Source organism: Acipenser ruthenus, chromosome 49 (assembly GCF_902713425.1).
Source record: "Acipenser ruthenus chromosome 49, fAciRut3.2 maternal haplotype, whole genome shotgun sequence".
Classification (NCBI taxonomy): domain Eukaryota; kingdom Metazoa; phylum Chordata; class Actinopteri; order Acipenseriformes; family Acipenseridae; genus Acipenser; species Acipenser ruthenus.
The window spans coordinates 2885698-2909531 of NC_081237.1; the positions used below are offsets into that span (position 1 = coordinate 2885698).

Below are 23834 nucleotides of genomic sequence, written 5' to 3' on the forward strand. Positions count from 1 at the left end.
CTCTCTCTCTCTCTCTCTCTCCAGCATGGAGGAGTGTGAGGCTCTCTGCACCCGCATGGCTATCATGGTGAACGGGCGGTTCCGCTGCCTGGGCTCAGTCCAGCACCTCAAGAACAGGTAACTGGGAGCGCTGAGCTCAGACTGGGGCCCACCTGCTATCGGCTCCACCTCAGGCTCTGGCAAAGGATGGGAACAGAACATTGTTACAATGGTCTGTGAGCCCATCGTAGAACAGAGGGAAGATCAAGCCACTGCAGTCCGATAGTTTGCTGGTTCTTCTTCAGCTCTCATTGTCATTCTTAATTTAATATTCTGTTATTTGCATTGGTTAAAATTACAACTTCCACCTGTGTTGATGAGCTGTTCTTGTAAGGGCCAGTGTCATTGAGTGATCTGCCACTTTATATTTACATCACACAACTGCCAGGTAACAAATTCAGCAAAGGTAGAGAATTGAGCTGGTAAAAGATACTGCTGGATTCCACTCAATGTAATAGAGTAGTGAGAAGAGCTAGTCTGTCATTCACACCGACACTGCAAGCCTGGCACAAGGCAGCAGGGTCCTTGGAAGAGGAGCGTCTGTGAAGATGATTATTATTATTATTATTATTATTTATTTCTTAGCAGACGCCCTTATCCAGGGCGACTTACAATCGTAAGCAAATACATTTCAAGTGTTACAATACAAGTAATACAATAAGAGCAAGAAATACAATAACTTTTGTTCAAGTGTGACAAACCACAATTCAATAATACAGCAGATAATAGTGATAGTTACATCAGGATATGATTAAATAGTGATAGTTACATCAGGATATGATTAAATACAAAATACTACAGGTTAAACACTAGGCAGATTACAAGTACAGGATTAAATGCAGTAAAATAGGGGGCAGATAAGAGCAAAATAAAGCACATTTAAATGAAGGGTGATAGTGTCCCAGGATACAAACAGAGGAGTTCTACAGGTGCTGTTTGAAGAGGTGAGTGTTAAGGAGGCGCCGGAATGTGGTCAGGGACTGGGCAGTCCTGACATCTGTAGGAAGGTCATTCCACCGCTGCGGAGCAAGGTTGGAGAAGGAGCGGGCTCTGGAGGCAGGGGAGTGTAGCGGAGGTAGAGCCAGTCTTCTAGTGCAGGCGGAGCGGAGAGGTCGAGTGGGGGTGTAGGGAGAGATGAGGATCTGGAGGTAGCTGGGTGCAGTCTGGTCAAGGAATCTGTAGGCTAGTACAAGAGTCTTGAACTGGATGCGAGCGGTGATCGGGAGCCAGTGGAGCGAGGGCGAAGCGAGGCAGAGAGAACACCAGGCGGGCAGCAGAGTTCTGGATGAACTGTGTCTCTCTTGCAGGTTCGGAGACGGCTACACCATCATCCTGCGTCTCTCTGGGTTCTGTCGGGAGCCCTGCCCAGTGGAGGAGTTCATGAGCTCAGCATTCCCCGGGATCGAGCTGAAAGAGCATCACCAGAACGTGCTGCAGTACCAGCTGCCCTCCGGTGCCTGCCCCCTGGCCCGCCTCTTCAGAGTCCTGTCCGAGCAGAGAGAGAGGCTGGGCATCGGGGACTACTCCGTCTCCCAGACCACCCTCGACCAGGTGAGCCGCACAGAGCCAAGGGGACCCCTGTGTTAGTTGAGACGGATTTCTCTGGGTTGTCGTATAAAATGTGGTCAGTTTTTTTTTTTTCGTGGTTTGCAGCATTTTCCTGTTTCCTTAGTAAACAAAATTATTTGAAATCTAAGTCACTTTGATCTGCATTAAGACCTTTATTTAGTATTTCTTAATTTAGCACTAAAACTATTAATAGAAAAAACATTAAATAAAGCCCCCCCTAGGGGTGCCCGAGGGTCTCCCCTGGTAAAAGCACGGCTGCATGGTGTGCAGGGTGAGTCATACTGCCAGGAGAGTGCAGGTTCATGTCCTGGCTGTGAGAAGTCACTGGTATTCACTGGGGATTTCAGAGGGAGCGTTTCATTGGCTGTGACGCTCCTGCTGGTTAGGGTAGCAAAACCAGAAGGGATTGTTTCTCCACATCACACTACAGCGGACCCTACCGGTCAGATACCTAGTGCGCTTGGGTGGACACCTGCAGGGCTGGCCTTTGTCCTCCAAAGGCCAGTAGCTCTCTGACATCCGCTCTGGAGTTCCTGGGTTGTAGAAGAGGCTTGATTGAGGGATCGGAGGACACTCAATGAACCTTCAGTTCTTCTAAGCTGTGTAGGGAATTGCTGTGACACGCTAAATTGGGGAGAAAATCGTGGGTAAAATAATTGGACACACTTTTTATTTTAAATTAAATAAATAAATGCCCTCATCTATTCCAGGTGTTTGTAAACTTTGCCAAGGATCAAAGCGACGAGGACCAGCTGAAAGAGGTGGTTGTGAATGGGGTGGAGAGCTCCAAGGACTCCAAACGCATCACCTTGTTCCTGGAGGACGCTAGTGTTGAGGAGAGCCGGCTGTGAGGCAGGCAAAGAGAGGGGCAGCCGACGGGCTCCCTCAAGCCCGAGGACCCCAGGAAGTGATATTGCACAGCTGGGATTTCAATCAGAACTGAGCACTCCAGATTGCCAGGACTTGTGCTACTCGTGGGTGAATCCTGGTACTGTCCATAGGTGCTGTCGGAGCTGGCTCTTGGTTTTGGTGTCAAGGTTACCTGGTTCAATTCCTACGACCAGCACCAATCCACAGCATTTGAATTGAAGCCGTTGACGAGATCTCATTTATAAAGAAACATTGTTCTGTTTCCTTGGCAATTAGAAAAAGTGTGCTAACCAATGCTTTAAAACCACTATTGTTGTCTCTCATTAGTTTTGTGTACATGATCTCTGGTCCTCCTTTATTTGTGCTTTGTTTTGTACCTTAATTGGGTATTTTTCAAACATATCAAATGCAATGCTATAGAGCAGCGGTTCCCAAAGTTTTGATTATCACGTACCCCCTTCAAGAGCTATCAACTGTTTGCGTATCCTTAGCATACAGGTTTATAGTTCAATGCTATTTTTAATATATGCTTTCATAATACACATATAATACACATAAACAATATAATACATTGCTCTGGTGCAAGACTGTGAAGTAGACCCCCCCCCCCCACCAGCACAAGCTTTTGAAAATAAATACATCAGCAGCACTATCTGAATCGGTATATGTTCCAACAATACATATTCTGATGTTATTATTTTAAGATGATTGAACAAGACAGTAATCAAGTAACAGCCAAACATTTTAATAAATCAGTGATGTAACAAGATTAATCAATTTGATTAATAACTCGATGTAGTTAATATTGAAACCTATTAATAGCTTCAAATTAGTCACAGAAACGTATTAATCGTAGGTATAGGCATTCAGTACAACTCATAAGAGAAACAACATTCTATGAACACGCAACAAATTAATATCCCAAAAGCATGACATTTTTTTAAATACTGAATTTTACCATCCGTTGATTACATCAGCCAGCAGAGCAATCACATGACCTCAGGAACACTGACCTATTGGCAGAGCGCTCGCTCTGCGCCCCGCCTCCAGATAGACAATCTGTTGGCTCTGATTTGCGGATTTGTGTTTTCATTGACAAATTGACTCAAGGCTGGGGCCCCAGGGGGGTATAATTCACGCTGTACGGTGATTGGTGGTGAGGGCTCTCTACGTCATTGTCTCTCTATCTTTGTTCTCACTGGCACCTCTTGGAGGTTTGTAATAAACGTGCATGCCAGGGCGGTGAACCCAAGTGTCCCGCAGCTGCGTGATTGTCTGGCACTGCACAGCCGCTCTTTTTGTTTCTGAAACTAACCAGCGTCACGTGCCATTTCACACCAGAAATTAAAAGGAATTCCCAATGAGTTTTAAATCTTTGTTTGACAAGTCTTATGAAAATGCAAAAAAAAAAAAAAAAAAAGTTCACCATTACACAATTTGTCCCCCTACACACATCGTGCATACCCTGAGGGTACCACAGTTTGGGAACCACTGCTATAGATAAACTGCTGCTTCTTGCCCATGACTTTAAACTACAACAGATGAGGTGAATAGGAAGCAGCAGCATATTTCAAATGAAAGATCTAATGCAGGAAAAAGGCAAGCTGTAATGAGCTTGATAATTGTAATGAGAGACAAGAAAATGGCTTTTAAATTTGCTTTGCCTCTTCCTTGGGTCTAGTCCTATTGTTTAAGACCCTGGTGGATTCATTTGTCAAATACTCTGATACAAACTATCAGATTTACTTCAAGCCCAACATTTTTGCTCCAGACCCTACCAAGTACAAACTGATGCACAAAAAACAAGCGATCTACAGCTCACTCCAGCACACGGTCCAGCATGTACTGTAGACAGGAGGACACTGGGGTATGCACTGGAAACAAAGGGCAATCTGTTCCATTTAATGAAGGTACAAGGCCAGATTTATCAATGTCTTTCCACAGAAACGACATCTGCACCAAATCACGCATTTAATGTTACAAAAGTAGTAATTAACAACTCATGCAAACTTCTGCAATGTTTTTACTAGTTTAGTTTAAGAAAACAATATAAAATGCATTTTTGCATAAAGACTCTGATAAATGTGGCCCAAAGTGAGTGTTTAAAAAGTGCTTCTCTGGTGCTCTAGTGAAGTCAGAGATGGGGTAGGGTTGGTACAGGATGCTCTAGTGAAGTCAGAGATGGGGTATGGTTGGTACAGGATGCTCTAGTGAAGTCAGAGATGGGGTAGGGTTGGTACTGGATGCTCGGACTCCTTGCTCACTAAATATCAAGGTATCCCTGTATTGATAAAGCATCCCCATTTGAGATTTGTTACATGCAAGATATTTTATCATTATCATTAGTCAGCGAATGTATACAAAAGAATGGCAAGATTTGCTTTATGTGCTGCAGGCAATATATATCCATCCCGATTTCACAATACTGACTGGATCAGAAAACCTGTTAAAATGAAATGCATTACATTAGAACAGGAGTGTTCAATCATAGTCCTAGAGGGCCACTCCACTCCACGTTTAACAGGCAACATGAGATCATGAACGACGCTATCGTTTGCGTGGAGGTTTAATTGGTTCATTTAAACAATTTAGATCAGGATTGGAACAGACTGGAAGGGCCAACTTTGCAATTCAAAAATCAAAACCATGTTTGAAAATGTTTCAAGACCAGAATTGCTGTTGATATTTATTACAGTAATCCGTCATGTATCCGCCCTAACTGTTTCACCACCATGATCAAGCTCTTCAGCACAGTGTGTGTGTGAGTGAGAGAGAACCAGAACCAGGGTTGGATACCGAAGAGTGAGAAAGCAAGTCGAAACCACTGACAGCCGGGCGCATAGTCGGAGTTCGTTTATTATTGAACGGAGAAGATTAGTTCAGAGATTGTAGATCCCACCAAAGTTTTTGTACACTGTGTTGTATGTACTCCGTGTGCTACCATTGCTGGTAGTGTCACGTGAGCTGTTCAGTGTGTTGACTTGAAATATAAATAAATCCTGTTCGCCTGCGGGGGGCGTATCAACTTCAACTTCAGTCTTGATCTCCTGCCTGTCACTCCGCAGCGAATGCACGCACCCACATGGCAGATGGCTACCCTGTCACAAGCATTAATACCCTGTACTTAATAATACCTTTCTAAACAAGACTCGTGTTTTTTGTTTACAGTCCTCTGTAGATGCTCGGCCAGTCCTGGGTAGATTTTCCTCCTGTTAGATGTTCGATTTCATTACTTTCCACCCCTCAAAATAACTCCCAATTGCAAACTGGGAATCTATTTTAACTGCCTGTTAACTGAGAGATATGCAATCTTTGATCACTTATTTTATGCAAACCTGAAGGCGTCTCTAGAGCTTTGAGATCCTTAAATCTGTGTAACTGGTGGGACTCTGGATAACAACTGAACTGGGTGTATTCAGCCTGTTTGATAGCCTATCTATTCACGTTGCAAATGTAAGCAAGCTGAATACAGAAAGCAAGTTATACTTGTCTTTAAATAGAAATCCCCTGCTTTTGAAAGCAAGTTATACATTGTTTATTTAGTGGAGTTTCAACATGTCTGATTAGTAGTATAATGCAACAAATCAGATGAAGGTGTTGCTGATGTTCTGCTCTGTATACAAGAACACAACAAGAATAATGTCACAATTGACAGGTTTCTCATTCGGATTACAACCCCACTGGTTATCCTATTACACTTGCTGTAAACAACTTCTTTATGTCACAAAGTATAAAACACAGGCAAAGAACCAAAATATTTTCAACAGAAGAGATATTAGTGACAATATTGCAAGTGCTAATAAGCGAATGGATTTCAAAACCTTGCTCGTGCTCCTTTTAAATGAGGCTCTGTGCTTGTACTGTTCTCCCTGCAGGAATCCTCTTGTACAGATTGAATTTGACAGCCGCTGGTTTCCCAGCGGGTCCCTGCGCAGCAGCCTCGGGTTTGGCTGTAGTCTCCAGAGGGGATTTTGTTCCGTGGTAGGGATAGCCCTTTCTACTCAGCTCTGTCTGAAATGGGCTGGCTGATTCCCTGGAAAAAAAGGAAAAGTGAAGTAACAAAAGACTGTTAAACAGTGTATCAACTGACAGTGTATCAATTTGTAAATTCAACGCTGATAGCACCATTTAAACACATTTGATTTTCACCCTTTCAAAACTAAGAAGTAGATACATGTTTTTGGATAGTGCCTTTATCTGTGTGCATTTGTCTACAACTTGGTGTGTGTGTGAGTGTGTGTGTGTCTATATATATATATATATATATATATATATATATATATATATATATATATATATATGTATATATATATATATGTATGTATGTATGTATGTATTGTGATCTGGGCTATAATAAAAAGTTGTTCACAAAAAAGAATATATCTATTAATATTTTATTGATTGGGTGGCCCACCAAATAGTCTAATTGAATTAAATAATTGCCAAAATGACCCGTTTAATTGTAAGTGTCTTCAATTAAGAGCTTAACATAAATGGACAAGGGTCTATAAGATGAGAATTCTTCCTACACGTGACGGACAAAATATTTCCTATGGAAGTTGTTTCACCATTAATGGAACTGTCATGGGGGTAGATTTGCACATTCTTATTTTGTATTGGATGGAATCCTATGTAGGGTCACTTGTGCAATTTGACAAATTTTAAAATATTCCCACTTTGCATCATGTTTTTAATGTCATGCCATCTTTACACAATATCACCTTTTAATATTTATCACATGCCACACTGCTGAACAACATGCTGGAGTTCTCTAAAGAAGGCCCTCACATTAAACACTGAATGCAAAGTTGGAAAGCGCCACAGACCAGGGAAATCAAGCAGGTGTTTGAATGGATTCACCCCCTGACAGTGATCACTGACAATGAAAAGGAAGTGTCTGGTTCTCACGCTGTATGGGCTGCTTCTTGGGGCAGCGCTGGGTTCCAGAGCGCCTCCCGAAGTGCGCGCAGAACCCCGGCCAGGAGGAGGTGGTCTGTGCTGGAGGGGGGGTTCTGCACTCGCCCCAACAGCTGCTTCAGAGAGACTGGGGCGAGGGGAAGTGACACAGCCTGCTTCTGTGGGGACAAGATACAAATCAGTGCAGGCCCATACAGAGGGGCCTCGCTATTTAATAATAATCACACTACAAATCTATTTGCATGAATTCGAAGCAGATTATAACCAAGAGCAATCTGAAACGTCTGTAGGAGACAAGGTAAGTTTGGTGAGGGTTGGTGCAAATTCGAGGCAGTTATCATGTATACCATGTAGATTGTGACAGAAGGACAGACATGATGATCATAAGGGCCCCCATTTTTTTAACGAGGAGCCTAAGAAGCAAAAATCTCCCCAATTTTATGGATTTAAAATCATTTGTTATTAGGTACTCTCTGTACATTTGTATGTCACACATGTATCTTGAGGATACAAGAAGTAATTCCACAAACTGTAGATCTGTCATTTTAATATACTTTACCATGACACTAGCTCTTTTTCAAAGCAGTTTGTTGCCTAATAGTTTGTAAATAATGATGGTAGCAGAAGCCTCATTAGAGACGCATACATAACACACATAATCAGATGCAGGTCAGAAATTAAGTAGAAAGAAATGTGATTCCTTTAGCTGATATCCACTTACTGTTTCTGTGATCTTTTTGGTTTGCTGGTTGCTTTGCTTCAGGATAATCTTTGGAAAGGAAACTGGTGACTTGGGAGCCAGGCTGTGATTGGAGGAGCTGGCCAGGGTGCCGTCCCCTGAGACACTAACCAAGCCTACAAAGGGGCGGATCCCGGTGTCTGGGGGGTCCAGCGGCACGCAAGCAGTCCGCCTTGCCACAGGAGGCAAAGCTGCTCTGAGCATCCGGACAGCCTCCTCTCTCTCGGAACTGAAGCTGTGATGAGAAGCTGCTTTGTCAGGCGATTCAGCCCCTGCTCTGGGGTAGCTCATCCTTGGTACCCCTCTCTCCCAGTTGACCTCTTCAGAGTCACACAGCTCAGTGGCGGCTGCTAAGGTAGGTCGAAGGTCAACGCAGATCTTGCGGACCTTCCTTTGAGTCTGAAGGGCCGAGCTGCTGTCCAGGCTTGGCCTTGTAGGTGACTGGGAGATGGCTTTGCTGTTTGTCCCGCCAGGCTTGCCTGGGTTCAGGGAAGCTCTAAGGCAGGCCCCTGCTTTTTCAATGCTGACCCGGTCCTCCAGTCTCTTCTGAGGAGCTGTTTCTTTCCAAAGAGCTGTACACCCCACTGCCTTCCAGGACAGCTTCCCCCCCTCGCCCTCGGTGGGTTCCCTGTTGACCTCTTCAGAGTCACACAGCTCGTTGGCGGCTGCTAAGGCAGGTCGAAGGTCAACGCAGATCTTGCGGACCTTCCTTTGAGTCTGAAGGGCCGAGCTGCTGTCCAGGCTTGGCCTTGTAGGTGACTGGGAGACGGCTTTGCTGGTTATCCTGCAAGGCCTGCCTGGGTTCAGGGAAGCTCTAAGGCAGGCCCCTGCTTTTTCAGAGCTGACCCGGTCCTCCAGTCTCTTCTGAGGGACTGGGTCTTTCCAAAGAGATGCACACTCCACCGCCCTCCAAGAAAGGTCCCCCCCCTCGCCCAGCTTCGGTCCAGCTTGGTTCAGGGAAAAATTTCGAATGTGATGGGGAACACTGTTCTTTTTCATTTTATTTCCCTTGAGAAAAGTTCACGAATCCCAGGATCAAACAGTAAATGATACGCAGAAGGCAGCACTAGCCATGCCTCTGTCGTCTTGTATTCATCTTAATGTGTGACATCTATCTTCTCCATTCTTTAAAACGTGGCACTGCAGGGGTTTTTTTTTACCTTAGAATTCTGATGATCAAAACAATCATACGGTGTTCATCACACGGTCCCTTAAAATATTCTGTGAAGCCACTGTGATTGCTACAGGGCTAAGTCTGTGCTGCTGTGGTGCATCAATGTTGCATTTTACAAACAATCCTGCTTGTATACTATCGTCTGCTAACAGATTGTAACCAAGCAACAGAAGACTGGGCAACACCTGCTCTGTGCCAGTTCAGTGTTGGGCTTGCAAATTCAAGGTGAAAGTATTGGGTTATGTTAGCTGCTTCAAGACCAGAGAGTATTGATTACTGAGGAGCATTCTGAAATAGCTCAAATATAGATCTCATGGGGGCGAGTGGTCTCTGCAAATGGGGGCTCCTCGTCTAGTGGGTTATTGAGTCCAAAATGTTGTTCGAGGTTGACAAGCTTGCAAAAATGGTTTAGAGACTGTGAGTTACTACATAACCGTGTGGAGGAGGGTCCGGTGTGAGTCTGTAAAGAAATCGTGAGTTACATTGTTCATGTGTGTCTTCAAGACTGTGGAAATACCAAATCAATGCTTTAGTGGAGAAACCCACACCTTTTTGCTTATGCTGACATGAGGACACTGTTGATCTGTTAACACTGACATGAGGACACTGTTGATCTGTTAACACTGACATGAGGACACTGTTGATCTGTTAACACTGACATGAGGACACTGTTGATCTGTTAACACTGTATCCAGGCTTTTCAATTACTGGACTGGAACAAAACCACATCCAATAACATCTCAAGGCTTGCAGTTTTCCATTATACTTTTCAACTGTTAGCAACTTCATTGTATATTCCACAACTTCCACTGTACAAAGTCATGCCAGGGCTTGAAACGGGCTTCCAGTTGTGAGTTTCAGAACTTCCCTTGTGTAGGTGTACTGTTGAAATGTGCAGGTACCAGGAGTTTGAACAATCAGGGACCTGGAAATGTGCTTTGAAAGAACTGATTGCACTTCCCATTACAGCATGAATAAGTCATACCTGAGTGTGCAGGTTTACTAATAGAAATTGTGCAGCTTTGAGAGAGGAACAATCGATTTAATATCAAATCCCTTGCTCCTGATCACTGAAATAATCTACTTGATTGAAGGTACAGCAGTGTGCAAATATAGTAGAACACCCCACTGCTTCTGTTGTTTTCATGTGTTGTGCAATGAAATCAAACCACTGGAACTGAAAAATTGTCAAACTAGGCCAGACATGCAATTAATGTAAAATAGTTAGAGAAAAGGAACACAGAGCCACAAATTGTAAAATGCATGAGACTTTTTAGAAGTTGTTTAAGATGCCTAATTAAAGCACAAAGTGGTCTAACATTTACACTCATGAGTGCCTGTTGTTTCTATGTCACTGATTATTGACTGAAGATGGAAATTCTCACCCCCAGAGGTTTTCATGCAGGTAGGTATATAAAGGATATACATGACAAATCTTGAGGTGTTGTAATACATTTGCACAGTGCTGTAGTTCTGAACCGCAGAGCTGGGTGCAGCAGGGAGAGTGTGTGTTTCAAGCCCTGGCATGATTTTGTTTAAGTTGTGGAATATACAATGAGGCTGTTAATAGTTGAAAAGCATCGTGGGAAACAGACAACATGTGACCAGTGTCTGGAGATAGAAAGTACACAATAGAATTCAGCGTTGACAGGGAGATTTGCTTTCCTTCTCTGGTGGATGATTTAATCATTTCAAGTTCACTTTTTTGTTTCTGATTTGGCTCAATTTGAAATGTATGAATGTGTTTTTGTTCACCTACACACACACACATACATGATATATACATGAATACATGCATGACAACTAACAAGAAATGTTTTTAGAAAATAACATAAAACAAATGACTTTATATACAGAAAAACATTCTATATCAGGGGTTCCCAAACTGTGGTCTGCTGCCCAAAGGTGGTACCGCGACACAGTCCCGCGTGGGACGCGCGAGCAATGACAAGCTGTCCTAGGCTAATCCTCACCCTGTCAGGCCAATTCTCACCCCCAGGCGCTAAACAAGATTACTGGTTTGTAGTGTATGAAACATTTTTGTTCTATTATCGTTCTCACTATTGTTCAATAAACTTTGCTTATTTTGTCTACATCACTGATTAGCTTAGATTAGTTATCGTACAATGAGAACGATTATGCTGTGTACGGAGTCCTGGGGTGAGAATTGGCCCGGGCTAATGTTCACCCTCCCAGAAGAGTACCGGGGTGAGAACCAGCCTGTAACACCACCGGCAGCTGTAACTCTAGCAAGGCAGTAAGAATTAAGTATTGGTGGACTGTCAATAAAATCAGAAATTCACAAATCAGAGCTAACAGATTGCGTACCTGTAGGCGGGATGTAGAGCGAGGGCTCTGACAATAGGGCGGTGTTAAGGTCATGTGATCGCTCAGCTGGCAGATGTAAAAAGTGTGTTCAGTGTTAATAAAATTACAATATGTCGAACCCGCTACCAAAGAACACGTTTTGCAAAGTATAAAGGACGAAACAGACAGCTGCAGGAGTTTGAATGCATACGTGGGCTCAGTTTTGAGGTACTGGAATGTTTTGGGTTTTTTTCTTTTGTAGAAACGTTTTCATGCTAACTTTTGTAGTTGATAACATTCATTTAAAAATGTAATTGTTGCCTATGATGAATACGTTTTTGTGACTAATTAGCATTTAACATTAAAAAAATATTTAGTACTTTGATGTATGTTTCAATATTAACAAAATCAAGTTATTACTCAAACTGATCAATCTTGTTACAAAAAGTGATTCCTGTTCAGGTATTTAAATGAATGGGAATAATATGAGACATGCACGTCTTGTTTGATGACCAAGAAAAATAACTGCATTTCTAACATGTTCAATTATACAGGTACCTAATTTAAAGGTTTGATAAAAATGTCATTTTTTTTTTGCAATTTATTTTATTTATTAAAAGTGTTTCAAAAATTATTTTCACTCAGTGCATGTTCTATGTGATTTCACAATACTTATTCAAATGAATAAAGAACAGTTTAGATTTACTGATAATATTACAGGTTTAAACTAACGAACCGTGATTCCCGCAGGCAGGAGTTTCTCACAGGCGGACGTGGGACGCGAACCCGGGACCTCCCGTTCAAAAGCATAGGGCAGACACCGCTGTATCGGTATCGGGATCGGCGCTGTGCTTTAGTGCGAGAGGTCCCGGGTTCGCGCCCGCCCTCCGCCTGTGTGTGGATTGCCTCGGAACTGAGGTTCGCTACAATATAAAATGTGTTTAATTTGACATTTTCCCAAGGAGTGCTAATAGTGGACCACAGTGCCTAATACACCTGAACAGGTGGGCCTCAGGTCAAAAAGTTTGGGAACCCCTGCTCTAACCTATATAATATTATATTCATATAAAATCAAACAGCACCAAAGGACGTACCACGTATGGTTCTACATCGGTTTTGCGTCGTTATTTACAAGTTAGTTTGTTTGTAAATGGTTTTGTGTATATTGCTAGAATCATTATATAGTACTTGATATAGCTGAACTTAAAATTCAACTATAATAATGCATTGTATTTATTTTGAAAATTCAAGTTTACGGGGGCGAACTATGTGATAAAATAAATAAATAAATAAATAAAACAATATAATGTAACGCTTTGCAAACTAAGTTTTAAAAATCTATGTATATTATAACCGACAGAGCAGAAATGCAAATGTACCTGAACAACGAGGTAAGTCTGGCTGAGGTGGTCATAAATACCTGGAGAACGTTTGCGTGTTTCCTTGAATCGTTTTACCCGACAGCACAGCGTTGTCAACGTTTAAAATAACATTTATTATTAGAAAAGCGGTTTGCATTACCTATAAACGAACTCAAAACAGTAGAAGTAAAAACACACATACCCGTACCCCCAGTGCAGCAGATTAACCTTGAAATGCACACCTGCGCCACAGACTCCCCCTGCAGCGCCTCCTGCTATTTGTGTTAATAATACGAATCGGTAGTAACACAAACAAAAGTCAGACGACAAACTAAAAACAACGTACTGCTGTCCAGCTCTCTGTTCTAACAGCGTCTGTGCTCATAAATCATGGTCCTGTTATTATTAAAGCAATGTCATTTTGAAAACACCAAGCATGAAAATTATACCAACCCATCATAAATTAATGTACAGCAAGACGTTTCAACAAGAAATAGACGTCAGTTTTTTATTTACTTATGACGATACTTCCTTTATCCTTAATCCATTCTAAAATGTTTGTGTATGTATGTATATAATAATAATAATAATAATAATAATAATAATAATAATAATAATAATAATAATAATAATAATTTCGCTTTTTAATCAGGTAATACATAAATAGTAAATATTTGTTTATAAAAAATTGAATCCACCTTAATTTGTATTACTATTATATATTTTTTTCATTTCATAAGGAAAATATACCCATAGAGAAAATAAAGGTTAAAAGTAACTATACAATGAAACGTATATACACAGCTATCTATCTATCTATCTATCTATCTATCTATCTATCTATCTCTCTCTCTCTCTCTCTCTCTCTCTCTCTCTCTCTCTCTCTCTCTCTCTCTCTCTCTCTTTTTATATATATAAGGTATGTTAAAAGTATGGTATTTAAATAAATTAATGTTCTAGCTTGTGAGGTAATGTTGGAACTATTTTGTACTGTGACATGTTGTTCTAAGAACTCTGGAAACAGCAGGTTTGGAATATTTGGAACTCTTTACCATGGCAACAGCCTAGTAGAATGAAAACTTTTTTTTCCTGTTTTCCCGACACTCACAGGCATTTCAATAGAACATTTTTCTTTATCACCCATGGAAAACTTAACTGGAAATGCATTTTCAAGGAGTTATACCCAGCCGAACGTCATTCATCCCCGGGCAAGCTAGAATAACTCGGAATCACAGTGCAGGTCAGCTAAGCTTTGTTTACACTTGAATATGTTATAATTTTAATTATTTGAAGTCATTTTTGTGTTACGGTATTCACTAACCCATTGTTTTTTATGTTATTCTCAGTGCTTGTTTATATTAGTTGGACATGAAATGTATGAGGCAAAAACTGCATCTCCACTAAAGTCCAAAAGTTTCTTTTAAATACACCTGCAGTTCTTAAACACTTTTTCAGGAACAGTGGCTTGAAACCTGCTTCCAGGAGACCTAGTTTGAAGCAACCTTACTGTAGCAGTTCCCAAATCTGAATGCCATGCAGTGGCTTGAAACCCAGTCTCCTGAAACCAATTCCCTCAGCTTTAAATGCACCTGCAGTTCAGTCCCCTCACAAACGGGCTGACAACTGTACCAAAGTGTGGTTTGGTTTGTCACTTGATGCTGATTTGATCAACTTACACAACGCCAGGAAAGCCCCAGCTGTATGTTTCAGATCGTATTGCAGTGCCAGGGAATCCACCTGGATTTCAACAGCTGCTTATATTTAGGGGTAATCCTGGATAACCACAGATAGGTGGTTAATGCAATCCAGGGTGATCCCCAGTGCTGCAAAATGCTCTAAAAAATCCAGCTGTGGCTGGTGTCTCACAGGGCTCCCTTTTAAATTCTTCACTAATAATGGTCTCCATTAGCCATCTAGTGTCCTACATAAAACAAGACCCTCTCATGTTCTTACAGTTGCAGTCACATTATGAAACAAGCAAGAAAGATCAAACGCAGTATATTATATTTGTATTCATTTTGCAGGGTTGACCCACAGCCAAGGTAATCCACATTGCTATCTGCAGACACATGTCCTCCATCCTACACTTCACCAGACCAGAAGTGGTAACGAGCCTTCTCATCTGCACAGGCAAATCGCATCTCCAGCTGCTCACCAACAAGCCAGAAGTTGCTATGACAGTCCTCAGGTGCAGACACATATACTTGTCCCTGCAGTCCACCAAACCAGCTGTGGTACTGGGAACCCTCCAGAGCAGAGGCGATTCTTAGCTCCTGGTGTCCAGCAAAGCCGCCATCAGAACTCGTTTATGCGGATGCACACCTTAACTCCTGTGCAGACACAAGTCGTAACTCCAACTGTTCACCAAAGCAAGCCTTCTCAATTGCAGAGACAAATCTTAGCTCCAGCCACACACCAAGGCAGCCAAGCTTATACTGCAGCATCAAATATCCAAGGTAGAGCAAGAACCCAGCCGCCTGTCTACATTCCAGATCACAGATCTTGCAACCAGACCGACATGGCGTACAGGTCATATATGCAGAATGATCCAGGGCAGGGCCAGTTGCCTATGACTTGGAGCACTGGGCTCCCTGTGTCTAGCATGCATACACTAATGAATTGTGGCTGCCTACAGTGTGTTGCCTTAAGGCCTCCAGCAACTTGTAACTACGACTGCAACAACATTGCTCTTCCCAGGCCAGTTGCATGGATTCCCATTGAAGGCCCAGGGTCTTGCAGCTTCCCATTTCCATATGGAGCGCATACAGAGGCAGGCCTGTCCCGATCTGTGCCTCTTCACTGTCCCTGGTCTTATCCTCCACCAACGGTACCCCAGCTGAGGCCTGCTGGGGTAAGCAGAGTTGTGAGACATGAGCCCAGGGCTCCTTCAAGACAAGCCCAGTGCTGCTTTGAATCTGCTCGGAGGCCAGTGGTAAAAGAGGATCCGTTGCTTGCTCCAAACCTACAAGGCTTACACGATGCGAAACGTGCGTCTAGAGCTGGGAGAAGTGGTGACGTGACGTCTGCTAAACGATTACCTGACACCCCGCAGGAGAAAAACAAAAGGATTAAGAGACTCTCAACTGCTTCCTTGCTTCCTAAAACCAGCTATTCTCCAGAGCTGTGCCACACCCAATGTAAGGTATGTGCTGAACCCAAACCACTGACAACCACAGGGCAGTCTTCTGATAATCCAGGTGAAAGCACTTTCAAGAGCTTGGATAGTGTCAAGCGTAAGGCAGCATCCAAAAGCAATCAGGTTGCTGGTGGCCCTTATCAGGTTTCACCTGACAAAAAGATTAAGATTAGGAGCCCCTTAGCTCAAGTGATAGAACATGAAACCATTGAAGTCGATTATCAACAGTCACTCCACAAGACTAGTGATGGGCCCAAAGCACTACCTACCACACCTGAACTGTCCCCCAGCTCCATCACTGATTCTTTAAGAGCAGGCACGCTACCCTCTTTGCAAGACTCTGGTTTAGAAGTGGAGGTGACGGACAACTCTTCGGATGAGGATCCGCCTGGATTCGTGGATAAAGTTGGCAGTGAGCTTTGCTGGCTGCTGCCCCGCTGTCCCCTCCCTCCACAGGGTCTGTCGGGCCCCTACACGTGCTCTGCCTGTCTGGCGACGTTCCGCTCTATGGCCTCTCTGGTGTTTCACATTCGGTACGGCAGAATGAAGAACGGCTTCAGCTGCCTGATGCTTATAAGGAAGAGCCAAAGACCCAAACCAAAGCCCACCCTGATCACATATTTGAGGAAGAAGATCCGCCTTTTTAAGAGAATGCTGAAGAACAAGCAGAAACTCAGATGGGACATTTGAGAACTTTTAAAAAATAAAACAGATATTTAAATACTACCCGTAATTGAAGGTGTTTTTAGGTCAAATATTCCTTTTCCAAAGAGTTTAAACAAATACCTCAGCACATCCATACTACATTGATGAAATAGTGAATTCCCTGGGACCTAAAATGACATGGTATAGTCCTGTTTCCTAATAAACTATACTGCTTTTTCTCTTTTTAGAATCAGTAGGTTGCAACTGCCACCTTACCGAGTAATAGTATGTTTGGAACAGATAATGCACAGCACTTTTTTTTTTTTTTATAAAGATAGTAATAGATTGCATTGTTTAAAATATAAATCTCTAGTAACATTACAAAAACAGTAAGATTCTTCTCGTGTCATTTGAAACTGCAAAGTAAAACAAATAAGAACATAAGAACATAAGAAAGTTTACAAACGAGAGGAAGCCATTCAGCCAAACTTGCTCGTTTGGTTGTTAGTAGCTTATTGATCCCAGAATCTCATCAAGCAGCTTCTTGAAGGATCCCAGGGTGTCAGCTTCAACATTACTGGGGAGTTGGTTCCAAACCCGGGATAATTCTGGTTGCTCTTCTTTGCACTCTTTCTAGAGCAGCAATATCCTTTTTGTAACGAGGTGACCAGAACTGAACACAATATTCTAGGCAAGGTCTTACTAATGCATTGTAAAGTTTTAACATTACTTCCCTTGATTTAAATTCAACACTTCTCACAATATATCCGAGCATCTTGCTGGCCTTTTTTATAGCTTCCCCACATTGTCTAGATGAAGACATTTCTGAGTCAACATAAACTCCTAGGTCTTTTTCATAGTTCCCTCCTTCAATTTCAGTATCTACCATATGATATTTATAATGCACATTTTTATTGCCTGCATGCAATACTTTACTTTTCTCTTTTAAATGGCATTTGCCATGTGTCTGCCCAGTTCTGAATGCTGTCTAGATCATTTTGAATGACCTTTGCTGCTGCAACAGTGCTTGCCACTTCTCCTATTTTTGTGTCATCTGCAAATTTAACAAGTTTGCTTACTTTACCAGAATCTAAATCATTAATGTAGATTAGGAATAGCAGAGGACCTAATACTGATCCCTGTGGTACACCACTGGTTACCTCGCTCCATTTTGAGGTTTCTCCTCTAATCAGTACTTTCTGTTTTCTACATGTTAACCACTCCCTAATCCATGTGCATGCATTTCCTTGAATCCCTACTGCGTTCAGTTTGAGAATTAATCTTTTATGCAGGACTTTTTCAAAAGCTTTCTGGAAACCATGTCGTATGCTTTGCAATTATCCATTGTCAATGTTGCATCCTCAAAAAAGTCATAGGTAACTCAGGACAATGCTGCAAAGTGTGTTAACATTACCACATTAAAAACATTAACAAACTAAGCTGAGGATTGGGGTTATCAACCCTCAGGTCACATTATTGCTTAATTAAAATGACAAAGAAAGGAAAAAAAGGCAAGACAGCAAACTTCACATTTAGGCATTTTTATTTTTGCTATGAATCTGCACCTGAGATTCGGGAATCTGATACGTTATATTTACAGTTTCAGTGCAAAGCCCATCTCACGTAGCTATTATGTACTTGGCTTTATTTTTTAAGCAACTGACAATCAAAGACATCTAGTATGTGTTTGTCTTTGTCCTGTGTAACAGCATCCTGTTGAGATAATGAACATCATGGGCACTATTTTGAAGTAACTACAAAGAGAGGAATACAATCATTTTGATGGTATAAAGCGAGCAAGAAACTATGCAAACCATAATTGAACGGCTCCTTTCTGCAACTAAGTTGCTCTTTACAAGTTTCATGATTCTATTTTTGTTTTAATTCTCTTTGAAAATGTGCCTTGTTCTTTGTACTTGCTTCAAAAAGGGCCCAAGGACAATACAAAAACAAACACTGTGATATGGGTTTATTGAGGTTTACATGTTAAACAATGTCCTTAATGTATTAATATTTAAGGCTAAACAGTAAATACTTTAAAATCTCATTCATTCAAATCCAACGACAAAATGACTGTATGAATCACGTTGGGTTCCAAAGCAGATGGGAAGCTTGATATAAGGTAAGAAACTCCCTGAATTCAACTGTTTAATTTAGGTTTAAACCTACTTCCCTTTCCTGACAGTATATAATATAAACAGAATAATCCATTAACGTTCATGGAGTGCTGTTTTTTTTTTTTTTTTTTCCCAAGTGTTATTGGTGGACTAACTACAGTACTCCATGAACACTCATAATATATCCACTATTTAATGGAATAAACAATCCACTCACTTACTAGCCCATCCTCGTTCATGGTATAACTACAGTACACAATGAAAGTGCATGAAGTCTCTATATATATTTTTATACTATATTTAAATACGGCTTTGTTTAATTTAATTAATAAAATATCTCTTTTATATGAATCCCTATATATTCTACTTGTTATATCTGATTTATTCCTACAGATCATCAGAGATGTATCACATGTATTTCTGGAGGGAGGAGAGGGCTACGCCACGGGCTATGGTAGTGCTGATGTGGAGACAGTAGGAATGAGCAGAACAACCAAACTCCATAATAAACTCAGGGTCAATTACAATGCACTTCTGAATTGAGTACAGATCCAGGGGCTAAACAACGTAGTAGCTAGTATTAGTTAGCTCATTGCAATTGGTACTATCTTGCAGATTACTGTTAGCCCTGTCCTCTGTACTAACTATGAGATGATCTCTAGTTCAGTGCAATTGACTCAGGGAGACAATTGCCCAGTTTACATGTACAATCTAATCTGAATTAAGCTGCCTTTTTGAAGAATCAATTCCCAAAGTCTCTATATATCATGCACGTAAAGCAGCCTGGAGCAGTAATCTGGTTGGTGTTTTAATCAGATTCAACTGAATGGTTTCAGAAGCTTTGGTTTCTTCTAACCAGAGTTTGGCATATCAAAGCTGCATATTTATTTTCAGATTCAAAAGAATCAATTTCAAAAGCACTGACTTCCTTGTGCATGTAAAAGTAGAAACTGAAAAATGTACTGAAGCTATTTAAGAAGTTATAGCCAAGTCCTCAGAATCTGACCTGAGCAAAATGATCACTCCCCCCCTCCCAGATTATTCCACTGAAGATATTTCTGACCTTTGGCTGCTTCTTTGAATTCCACCACACAATAGATGTCACATTGAAACAGTTTATTCCTGGTACCCTATCACTCCCTGTGCTCAAGCTTCAGTCCTTCAGGTTTCAGACTGTGAAGCTCTCTCCGCAGCCACACGTCCCTTTCACGTTGGGGTTGTTGAACACAAATTCGCTGGAGAGTTTTGAGTCCAGGAAATCCATTTCTGTCCCCAAGAGGGTCAGTTGGGCCTTCTGATCAATAATCACTCGAACACCTGCAAGCACAGACAGCACGCAATCAGTGAACCCATGAACACATTTCTCTGGCAGAAATCAGGAAACAAGAGGTACGTTTTCACAATACCCTGGGTGCATTCATGTCACTAAAAGAACTGGAAGTTATCCGAAGAGGCAAATGGATGCCCGCGTTTCCAGATTTTCATGACAACGCCATCTGTGTTTGACAAGGTGGGGGGTGTAAAGATGGAACACTTTGTTCCAGTCACCCACCATCTTGTTTGACTTCTTCCTCAAACTTCCCCTTCTCCTTGGCATATTCAATGGTGTAGGAGAGACCATTGCAACCCCGGCTCCTCACCCCAATTTTTAAACCAATCTGCAGAAAAGAATGAGAGAGACACACGGTCAGCACCAGCTACTTCAGAGCACTCTCAGGGTCCATACTGTTCCTTTCAGCTACCACTACATCCCTCATTTATTAATGGTCTTGTTCTTATCCATATTACTTGAGAGACTTTTAATTAGATGCAAAGGAGCGGTATGCTTTTAAAATTTATTTTCTGCTATAAAGAAAACACTACAGCAAAAACCAATCCATTGACATAGTTGAAACCCAGCCATTGCATTAATGTGATAATGGCACTCAACGAATAACCATTTCCTTAGAAACAGCATTTAGATTGATTAAGCTGTGCTTCACCAACCCCTTTATGTTGCTGTATTAGTATGAAAACAAATGACTCATAAGCATTGCTGAATTCTGAGAAAAGAAATGTGATATCTTTATTGGCATAATGAGGTCTTGCATCCTGTGTACTTGCACATCATCCACTTCAGTTTGGTGTATGAAAATGCGCGCTTGATAAAAGTACTATATTAGGGGTTCTCAAAGTGGGGGTCGCAGAAATGTTCTAGGAAAAACAGCAGCTGTTTAAAAGTTTATAAATGTAGAGAAGGTGGGGCTGCCAAAGTTGAAGTTCACACTGTCACATGATTTAAATGGAATGAGGAAGGCTGCTCACTTAGAATTCTCCAGACAAACCCCAAGCGGCTCAAAACCAGGTGAAGGCAGCTTTAAAGAAAATAGTAATAACTCAATATTGCCGCAACAGAATACAGAATAATGATTGCAAACGCGATGCAAGGATACATACAGCTGAAATCAATTTACTTAGTCCTGACTCACATGGCAAGATGCAGTGTAACAGTGGCAATGCACAGAGTGCCAGCGCATTGCTTGAGTAATACTTTGAAATAAGGGAAAGCAAAGGCAGTGTTTCTGCTGGTACTTACAAACTCCGGTTTGTCACTGAGTAGTTGTTTTATCCTGTTTACTGCTGCAGGGGTCTGTAGTAAAAACAAACACAAAAATCACTGTATGAAGTAAAGGTGTTTATAGTTCAAACATTACCCAGATATTTATAGTTTTTACAGTAGTAACTATACAGTGGAAGAGCATTCAATATTCAGTAGCCGTTCCTAGACCGTATACATATTAATGATATACTGCAGTCTACATATATTACTATTGTGGTCATTTATTGAAAGCCCTCTTATCTGTGCTTCTTGACACTGTTTATCTGCTATGTTAAGGTTTAAGCATGTTTCATTTTAAAGTTTAGGATAATAAATGAAACCTAACACTCTGGAAATGAAACATTTGTAAAACACGAGGCATAGCAGTTTAAAAACATCCAGTCGCCAATCAGCACAAACGTGTAACTGTGGAAACCGCTGAGCTTTGTTTACAAAGGTTATCATGACCTTTTGCAGTTTTTAATAAAGCACCGCCAGAAATTCGGCACAGACCTCTTCACTTCGTGCCAAGATCAATTCGATTTTTTACTTGGCATCCTGCTGTCATTTTATTTGTAGTTGCTTAGCAATGCATGGGGGCAGCATTAGCACAAAGAGCCAGCTGCCCAACGTTTTGATATGTTGTACATATCTTTCTCAAGGGCACATGTGTTTGAATCAAAACATTGGAGGTATTTATAGGTTTTTGACGGCATGACAACTACTTGTTATTGTTTATATTCAAATCCATGATTTATTCTTACATGATGTAATGGTGTTCTTTCTATTGTGACATCATTTTTACTTCTATCTTTAAATCTGTATTAATTCTAATTAACATTATTTTATAGAAACATATTTATATTATCATGCAATGCTGGCTCTGAGGATCAGCCTTGATTTGGCCTCCCCAGCGCATCAGCATGCACAACTTTTGAATTAATTTTGTTTATTTATTTAAAAGTTATATATTTATTGGAGTTAATTAGTTAATTCTTTTCTGTTGAGTCCCGCTGGCATAACCGGGTTCAGGCTATTTATCCATTTACTTTCTTTTATTCTTCTCTATGTTGCATTGTCTAATTTTAGCTGTCCTAATACTACAAACTTTACATCATTTATGTCACTGACTGGTGCTGTACTATTGGTTCATTTATTTTTTCCTTTTTCCTAATTAATGAAAGGTGGTTCTGAATTAGTTTATATAAAGTTGTTCCAGTCTCTCCAACATATTTTATTTTTTTCACAGGCTATTCCATAAACAACATTGCTATTTTTAGAGTAGGTATTAGTTTTTAGTGGATATGTGTTGTTCTTATGTTTAATTATATTTTGACTTTGTTCCATGTACTTACACACTTTACATGTACTAGTGCAAGCATTTGTAGACCCTGTTCTGTCAATTATTCTTTTATGTTTACTGTGAACTAAAATATCACCTAAATTAGCTTCTCTTTTGAATGCTACAACTGGGGCCTTAAGAAATACTTTTTTTTCAACGATATACACACGTTTTGTGCTACATTAAGCTATTAAACAGGACCAGTCTGTAACGGTTACTATTCTAAATGTTCTAATAATACTGTTTACCCAATAAACCGGATTTATTTCAGTAATTGCACAGAGCTACTCGTTTTGTTTGTGGTCTGTTCACGTCAAGAACAAGTGAGCTTGCGTAACTAAATAATATAAATAGACAATTGTGTCGCGGTTTCTCCCCGGTATTTAACTTTTAAAAGTGCTATTCGTTTTTATCTCACCAGCACCAAAGCAGCTCGAGGTGAAATGATTTGTCTGGCTTTTTTCACAGCTCGTACGCCGGCTATCACCGAGGGGGCCGCCATCTTGTGTTGTTATTTAAAACATCACATGACCGTAGCGACGGCGCTGATTGGATTTTGTTTATCAGCTATTCTAAACACTTGACTCGCCGGCCGACTCCTCCCCACGTAAAGCGCTAAAATAATTATTTTACTGGTAGCGTTTGAACTAAACGTTTCCCGTTTAATTGTATTGAAATAACAAACTGTTTTGAGGTGTTGCTGGTTGACCGGTGACCACTTAGTTCAGGTGGCTAGAACCATTTTTATAGTAATACTGAACCAAATATTATATTGATTTAGTATTTGGTTTTTTAATATGCTTCACCATGCCTCTATTGGTTTTACAATGCTTAGCTATGCCTTTCCATGCTTTCACTGAGCCCTGTCCTCCTCCCTCCCACTGATCACTAACTGGGAGCTGCACAATGTAAACATGCTGTTTGTTTATAAGGCTACAGGAGGAGGAGGAGGAGGCTGTGTGGTCCAGTGGTTAAAGAAAGGGGTTTGTAACCAGGAGGTCCCCGGTTCAAATCCCACCTCAGCCACTGACTCATTGTGT

The 23834-nt window shown here is 41.2% G+C and overlaps 4 protein-coding genes across 7 annotated transcripts in view; 2 read left to right on the plus strand and 2 right to left on the minus strand.

The window, feature by feature from the left end:
- LOC131721828 (phospholipid-transporting ATPase ABCA1-like) overlaps window positions 1-2702 on the plus strand; it is a 50997-nt gene extending 48295 nt beyond the window's left edge. For both annotated transcript variants that reach the window (XM_059014805.1, XM_059014806.1), the window contains 3 exons: window positions 25-117; window positions 1347-1590; window positions 2319-2702. In XM_059014805.1, coding sequence (XP_058870788.1) covers window positions 25-117; window positions 1347-1590; window positions 2319-2459 — 478 coding nt within the window. In that variant the 3' untranslated portion in view covers window positions 2460-2702. The remainder of the gene's footprint in view (window positions 1-24; window positions 118-1346; window positions 1591-2318) is intronic.
- A 500-nt stretch (window positions 2703-3202) lies between these two features.
- On the minus strand, window positions 3203-13237 carry LOC117428829 (uncharacterized). Of its 2 annotated transcripts, XM_059014811.1 has the most exons (4): window positions 13179-13237; window positions 8117-9813; window positions 7387-7553; window positions 3203-6511 (listed from the first exon to the last, which is right to left on the minus strand). In XM_059014811.1, exons 2-4 carry the CDS (start codon window positions 9131-9133, stop codon window positions 6316-6318), a joined length of 1380 nt encoding a protein of 459 aa, XP_058870794.1. In that variant the 5' UTR covers window positions 9134-9813; window positions 13179-13237; the 3' UTR covers window positions 3203-6315. The 2 variants fall into 2 exon arrangements, with proteins under 2 accessions (XP_058870794.1, XP_034767605.2); XM_034911714.2 differs by lacking the exon at window positions 13179-13237 and having other exon boundaries at window positions 8117-10524.
- LOC117966149 (uncharacterized) lies at window positions 11659-17608 on the plus strand. Of its 2 annotated transcripts, XM_059014808.1 has the most exons (3): window positions 11659-11843; window positions 14087-14216; window positions 15001-17608. In XM_059014808.1, exons 2-3 carry the CDS (start codon window positions 14138-14140, stop codon window positions 16800-16802), a joined length of 1881 nt encoding a protein of 626 aa, XP_058870791.1. In that variant the 5' UTR covers window positions 11659-11843; window positions 14087-14137; the 3' UTR covers window positions 16803-17608. The 2 variants fall into 2 exon arrangements, with proteins under 2 accessions (XP_058870791.1, XP_058870792.1); XM_059014809.1 differs by lacking the exon at window positions 14087-14216.
- Window positions 17609-18282: 674 nt separating this feature from the next.
- LOC117428841 (iron-sulfur cluster assembly 1 homolog, mitochondrial-like) lies at window positions 18283-23347 on the minus strand. The gene is made up of 4 exons (XM_059015125.1): window positions 23213-23347; window positions 21450-21503; window positions 20427-20532; window positions 18283-20191 (listed from the first exon to the last, which is right to left on the minus strand). Exons 1-4 carry the CDS (start codon window positions 23294-23296, stop codon window positions 20043-20045), a joined length of 393 nt encoding a protein of 130 aa, XP_058871108.1. The 5' UTR covers window positions 23297-23347; the 3' UTR covers window positions 18283-20042.
- Between the last annotated feature and the right edge of the window lie 487 nt (window positions 23348-23834).

Excerpts from the sequence above, each read along its gene's own strand:
- LOC117428829 (XM_059014811.1), bottom strand. The coding sequence starts at position 9,133 with ATGAAAAAGAACAGTGTTCCCCATCACATTCGAAATTTTTCCCTGAAC. Across the intron at positions 7,554-8,116 it reads CCAAAAAGATCACAGAAACA|AAGCAGGCTGTGTCACTTCC; the intron begins GTAAGTGGATAT and ends TTGTCCCCACAG. Across the intron at positions 6,512-7,386 it reads CAAGAAGCAGCCCATACAGC|GGAATCAGCCAGCCCATTTC; the intron begins GTGAGAACCAGA and ends CTTTTTTTCCAG.
- LOC117966149 (XM_059014808.1), top strand. The coding sequence starts at position 14,138 with ATGCATTTTCAAGGAGTTATACCCAGCCGAACGTCATTCATCCCCGGG. Across the intron at positions 14,217-15,000 it reads AACTCGGAATCACAGTGCAG|GGTTGACCCACAGCCAAGGT; the intron begins GTCAGCTAAGCT and ends TTCATTTTGCAG.
- LOC117428841 (XM_059015125.1), bottom strand. The coding sequence starts at position 23,296 with ATGGCGGCCCCCTCGGTGATAGCCGGCGTACGAGCTGTGAAAAAAGCC. Across the intron at positions 21,504-23,212 it reads CTCGAGCTGCTTTGGTGCTG|ACCCCTGCAGCAGTAAACAG; the intron begins GTGAGATAAAAA and ends TTTTTACTACAG. Across the intron at positions 20,192-20,426 it reads GGAAGAAGTCAAACAAGATG|GTGTTCGAGTGATTATTGAT; the intron begins GTGGGTGACTGG and ends CTGTGCTTGCAG.